Source organism: Petromyzon marinus, chromosome 20 (assembly GCF_048934315.1).
Source record: "Petromyzon marinus isolate PM22_M1 ecotype Great Lakes invasive population chromosome 20, UKy_Petmar_22M1.pri1.0, whole genome shotgun sequence".
In the NCBI taxonomy this organism is placed as follows: Eukaryota; Metazoa; Chordata; class Hyperoartia; order Petromyzontiformes; family Petromyzontidae; genus Petromyzon; species Petromyzon marinus.
Window position 1 is genome coordinate 13,482,411 of NC_133686.1, and position 6,046 is coordinate 13,488,456.

The window sequence follows — 6,046 nt, forward strand, 5'->3', positions numbered from 1 at the left end:
GTAAAAAAAAGTGTCACGTTGACAAAAGACAAATGCATTTTTATTTAAAGCTTTCGTGACTGCAGTAATTCATATTCTTAGCTCTTTCGGTAAAGTCACGTTGAAAGGAAACAATAAAATATATATAAAACAATAAAAATTATCACGACGTTTCGACCATAACACAAACGGTCATCATCAGGTGTGAAAAACTATATATATTTTTCGATTTAAAGCTTTCGTGACTGTCTCGCCCCTTCACCTGATGAAGGCCGCTTGTGTTGTGGCCGAAACGTCTTGAGAATATTATTGTGTTATTTTATTTTATCAATTTATTATTTTATTCTCATTCTACGTGACTTTACCGAAAGAACCAAAGAAGATATATATTTTATTATTTTATTGTTTCCCTTCAACGTGACTTTACCGAAAGAGCTAACAATATAAAAGACAAATAGTTCACTACTTTAGCCCACCGGTGTGTTGAAGAGTAAATCCACAACAGTTAAAAAAATTGTACGACGTTTCGCTGGTAATAAAATCCAGCAACATCGGGCAATTTGCCAGAATGGTGAAGTCCTCACTTGCTCCCGGTCTTAAATAGAGCAGCAGGGTGACGTCGTCATTTAACTCACTCAGGTGCAGTGATTTGAGGCAATTATATAAAAGATTAGTAATAGTAATTAGTTGTAATGTGTGTTATTGTAATTAAATGCTACGTATGTAATCCGTTGATTAGCATGTGTTTCCCCTATAAGGAAATGTAATATGTATTATTTAATAATATGCTTCCAGGCTGCACTAAGCCTGTAACTGTCAGAGCGATTAAAGTTATTTCTTTTTCTCTCAATTTCAATGGATTCTCTAATTAGTCTTTGCCAGTAATAATAAGTGTCCTTGTTGGCAAGCATGTTCTGTCACTGCCGACAGTTGTGTTTGAGATAATTTAATATTTCTTTGGTGTTCTTTTAGTCTTACGCTGATGTTAGAGTCCCGTCTGTCCAATATAGCATCTGCCACATAAACAATTAATCCGATATACACCTTCTGTTGATAATTTAGGTAATTTGTCTTTAGTGCAAGATACTAGTTTTTGAATTTTATGTACTGTACCAAATCTTACTTTAATGTTTTGCTTTTGCAAAACACGAGCTAATTTGTCAGTTACTCCTGAGATATATGGTATTTTAATTGTTTTAACAATCTGATCACTTTCAGCAGTGCTGCTTTGCGATCGTGATTTGGCATTCAGTGCTCTGTTAATTTGAGCATTATTGTAGCCATTCTGTCGTAGTGCTTCTTTAACATGTTTCATCTCTCTCACTAGACTTTCACCATCTGACACTGCTTTAGCCCGATGTATGAGCGTCTTGATAAGAGAGGATTTCTGAGCTGGGTGATGATGTGGGTCTGCATTCAGATAGGCATCAGTGTGCGTTCGCTTTCTGTAAACGCTGTGTGTTATTTTACCATTTATGCCATGTCCAAGCAAAATATCTAGGAACGGGAGTGTGTTATTCACCTCCATTTCCATGGTGAACTGGATGGCCGGGTTTTGCGCATTGAGATGATTTAGAAAATCATTAAGTGTATCTTTACCATGTGGCCAGACAACCAAAGTGTCATCCACATATCTAAACCTAAATAATGAGTTTAATGTACTGGAGGCAAGTGCTCTTCTTTCAAAGTTTTCCATGTACAGATTTGCTATAGCAGGAGAAAAAGGAGAGCCCATTGCTGCTCCTTCCTTTTGTTTAAAGAAATCACCTCTCCATAAGAAGTAGGTGTTATTTAAACAATGGTCAGCAAGTTTCGGAATATTTTTGGTAAACCTGTATTCTTTACGAGTGTATCAAGTAATTTAAGCGACTCGTTCACTGGAACCTTAGTGGATAGAGAAATCATGTAAAAAACTCACCAGAATATCATTAGGGTTAAGTTTAATATCTTTAATCACATTCACAAGATTTTCTGAATTTCATATGAATTAAGATGTCCTGTCAATGTAGGTCTGTATTTGTTTAGTTATATATTTTGCTCATTTATATGTGGCAGAGCCAATTGTACTGACTATTGGTCGTAAAGGGATTCCAATTTTACGAATCTTTGGTAGCCCATATAGTCTAGGTGGTTTTGAGGACCTTAGCTTAATTTGGTATTGCTCATTCTTAGGGATTAATGAATTTTCAATGATTGCAATAGTCTTACGTTCTAAAGTATGAGTTGGATCTCGTTTAATTTTAATGTAGGTACTTTGCCTCTAGTAAATCTTTTATTTTATTATCACAATCGGCTCGTGACATCACCACAGTAGTGTTGCCTTTATTAGCTCCCAGGATTTGAATATCTTTATTTAATTGGAGCTCTCTTAAGGCTTTTGCTGCTCTATTTAAGACCGGGAGCAAGTGAGGGCTTCACCATTCTGGCAAATTGCCCGATGATGCTGGATGTAATTACCAGCGAAACGTCGTACTAAAAAAATGTAGATGTTGTGGATTCACTCTTCAACACACCGGTGGGCTAAAGTAGTGAACTATTTGTCTTTTGTCAACGTGACACTTTTTTTACTGATTGGTCGTGTCGGGTGGTGGAAGGTTACGGCACATTTATAAATAACGCGATCTAACCCAAAAACTTTACATTGGAAGGATGTTATTAACCAGGTAAACTCATAACTTGCTTTGATGTTTCAATCCTTCCTGGTTTTGAGCAGTTATTTCCGACTCTGAATTACATCACCTTTTTAAATGTCTTTACAGTAACAGACTAAGGTCTCACTAACATAACCACCTCGATGTAACGGTAGCTCTCGCTGTTTAATAGGCTGTATGTCTCAATGGCACGGCCGCCGTTACGGTGGTTCTCTTGCGTTGATGCGCTGGCCTCTCACTGTGCAGCAGCCAATGCCGCAGCATGTGTTGCCCACGAGGTGACGCTATGCCTGGTCCTCTGACACAGACATGCTATCTTCCCATTAAAATCGTTTACATTGACATGCCAATCTCCCTCATTAACACAGCTGCTGTGCGTGAGTGCGGCAACGGTGCTTGTGTGCGACGACGGGGCTCATTTTCCATCATACTCGTTTACATTAACACGCCAATCTCTCCCTTTAATGCAGCTGTTGTGCGTGCATGCGGTGACGGGACTCCTTTCTATCTCTGACCCCACCTACTTACACTTGAGTGACACCCTCCTCAAACCTATATATAACCTCTTGTTGCAGCAGCCCTTTCTTGTTCAGCAGTTCTACTGCTGTATCTTTCCACCTGCTGACAATTGCTCTTGTTGCAATCGAAACGTCGCGATTAATTAATTAGTTTTCAACCTACGTGGCTATACCGAAAGAACCAAAGATTATGGAGAAAAATTATTTGTCAGCAATTTTATTATTAACGATACAACATATCATCAACACAAGCAATTGAATCAATCACGAATCCAATGCGACCAATTGAAAGAAATTACTGAATCGTTGCCCATCGGTGTGTCTAGTTGGCAGCCATGGTCTGGTCCATCCAGCTGCGCAGGGCGGTGACGCGCGCGTACACGGCCGGCATGCTGGTGGAGCACGAGCTGCTGCCCCACGACACGATCCCCACAAGGTTCCACACGCCGTTCTTCTCGCACACCAGGGGGCCGCCGGAGTCACCCTATGGAGAAGACACGCAAGGTGCATAGCGACAAGAGTATGAAAACGACCTTCGATGTCGAGACAGAATAAACTCAAGTCTGCCTACCCATCTTTGATGACAATTGAGTTGTGTTGAGATACACTTCAGGTATATGGTGGTGTAGGTCTGCAATCATTACACATTTTTTAAAGTATTGTATGTGCATTGTGCATGGTAAAAATGAGCTTTCACTATTTAATATTTGTTGATTTAAAAAAATTATATTCCCACTTAAAATTAAGCATGTCAACCCTATTAAAGTGGCATGTACTTTCATCGAGGGTTTATTTTCAAATACGTTACATTTTACAAGATAGGCCCATAAACCCCACCATCCTTAAACCTTCAGATGTAGATATGAAACACTTACTTCAGATATAACAACTTTAGCTACATATTCTTAGCTCTTTCGGTAAAGTCACATTGAAGGGAAACAATAAAATAATAAAATATAAAACGTGACTTTACCGAAAGAGCTAAGAATATGAATTACAGCAGTCACGAAAGCTTTAAATCAAAATGTAACTTTAGCTACATAAAGAAATTCCGTTAACGTTTACCATGCAGGAGCTAGCTCCAGCACCACCAGCGCAGATCATGACGCTGGTGATGACGTTCACGGTGCCCCACTTCTGCTGGCAGGTGGCGGTAGGCACAATGGGCAGAGCGGTCTGCTGCAGGATGGGAGGCGTGTTGGAGGCTGTGAAGGCACACATAGAAGAATACCAAATAACATAGAATAATGGTTAGATCTTTTCTTTTGAGGTAACAAATCATATAGTTGATCATGTTTATTAATAACTCTATTTGGCACGAATTAATCTCAAAGTTGTCAAGTCCATCTAGCTTTAGGAAGTCCACATGAATACCCTGCACAAAGTAAATTGTATTAATTATTGGTCATCGATGCTCACCGGAAGAGCGGACCTTGCCCCAGCCGGAGGTGACACACATCATGTTATCAGCAAAGACGTCCGAGGCGGCAGGCAGGCAGACGGGAGAGACACGGTCCACGATCTGAGCGGGCTGAGCCAGCTTCAGCAACATGATGTCGTTGTTGATGTTGTAGGAGTCCCACTGCTGGTGAGTGATGGCCTGTGTGTGCAAACAGAACGAGATGTTAGAATACCTTAAACGAACTACGTTTGTTTAATTCAGGGTACTTGATCAATACACTTGGTTTCTATTTTCTTTGTTCTTTCGGTAAAGTCACATAGAAGGGAAATAATAAAATAGTAAAAATATAAAACAATATTGTTTTATAAAACCGAAAGAACCAAGAATATGAATCCCTGCAGTCACGAAAGCTTTAAATCAAAAACACTTGGTCTCTGTTGAACTCCATCCATTTCAATGTCTAACAAGTTGCGGGGATTGTTCATGAGGTAATTTCATAGCTCGCAAGTTTACCTTAGAGACGACAAGAGACTGGATGTTCTCGGCGTTGGAGTTCCTGTCGTGCTCGCCCAGGACGATGCGGTCAATGGACGGGCTGCGAAGGCATTTAAGAAACCGAACATTTACTAATTGAGAAAGATATTCTGCCTCCTATTAAATCGTTAACAATGAGCGGTGCTACGCTGGCGCAGTGACTCTTGCATGCGCTTACTTGAACTCGCAGTGGGCAGCGGTCACCACCCATGAGGGGTCGATGAGGGAGCCACCGCAATAGTGCCACGTGGTGGAATCCTGTAGTGGCAAGACGCGACAGAATTGGTGTTGTGTCGCACTCTTGGACACACGCAGCACACCTCACATACCAAACAGCACTTCATATGGGCTGACTGTCATGTCTGTTGGGAACACCGCGATATGGTTAATGTTGATGTGGACTCACGATACGCTAACATTGAGGACTCACCTGCAGGGACACCTGCCAGGGCCAGGAGCCCGACACTGCATCCTCGCCGTTGACGATGCGGGAGTAGCCGGTGATGACCGGTTTGATGGCCGGGACACCGCACCCTATAATACATCAAACACCAAGTTAAAGCATCTCTGTTCTCAATGAATTGTGGACCTTGCTTATCATTGCAGGTGGTCATGAGCCATTGTTGAAAATTCTCCATATGGCAACTCTTGAATTCCCACAAAGTGGTTTCCTCATTGAAGTGACCTGGGAGGAATAGGTCACTTAAAACTTCCATAAAAAATCGCACATTTATATCAACTTAAATAGATGCACGGCTGAAGGGGCTAATACGTTTTGGCCAATAACCCAGTGAACGTCTTTTAAAAAAACTAAAGTGCTGCATCTGAAATACCAATGACTATCATAGACACTCACCGAAGGTGGCGCCGATGAAGGCGAAGCAGGAGACGAGCCAGAAGAGAGACATTGCGACTGTGGTAGACGGTGCTGGCCTCCTGCCGTTGGGAAGCCCCTTTTATAC

General features: G+C 41.2%; 1 protein-coding gene across 1 annotated transcript; it reads right to left on the reverse strand.

Annotated features, from left to right (window-relative positions):
- Positions 1-3,349: 3,349 nt before the first annotated feature.
- On the reverse strand, positions 3,350-6,046 carry LOC116944033 (chymotrypsinogen B-like). The gene is made up of 7 exons (XM_032957427.2): positions 5,941-6,046; positions 5,515-5,618; positions 5,263-5,342; positions 5,064-5,145; positions 4,568-4,748; positions 4,214-4,353; positions 3,350-3,632 (listed from the first exon to the last, which is right to left on the reverse strand). The coding sequence occupies exons 1-7, from the start codon at positions 5,990-5,992 to the stop codon at positions 3,471-3,473; spliced, it is 801 nt and encodes a 266-aa protein (XP_032813318.2). The 5' UTR covers positions 5,993-6,046; the 3' UTR covers positions 3,350-3,470.

Coding starts and splice junctions, on each gene's coding strand:
- LOC116944033 (XM_032957427.2), bottom strand. CDS start 5,992: ATGTCTCTCTTCTGGCTCGTCTCCTGCTTCGCCTTCATCGGCGCCACC. Junction 5,619..5,940: donor CTTCATCGGCGCCACCTTCG/GTGAGTGTCTAT, acceptor GATGTATTATAG/GGTGCGGTGTCCCGGCCATC. Junction 5,146..5,262: donor GCTGCCCACTGCGAGTTCAA/GTAAGCGCATGC, acceptor ATGCCTTCGCAG/CCCGTCCATTGACCGCATCG.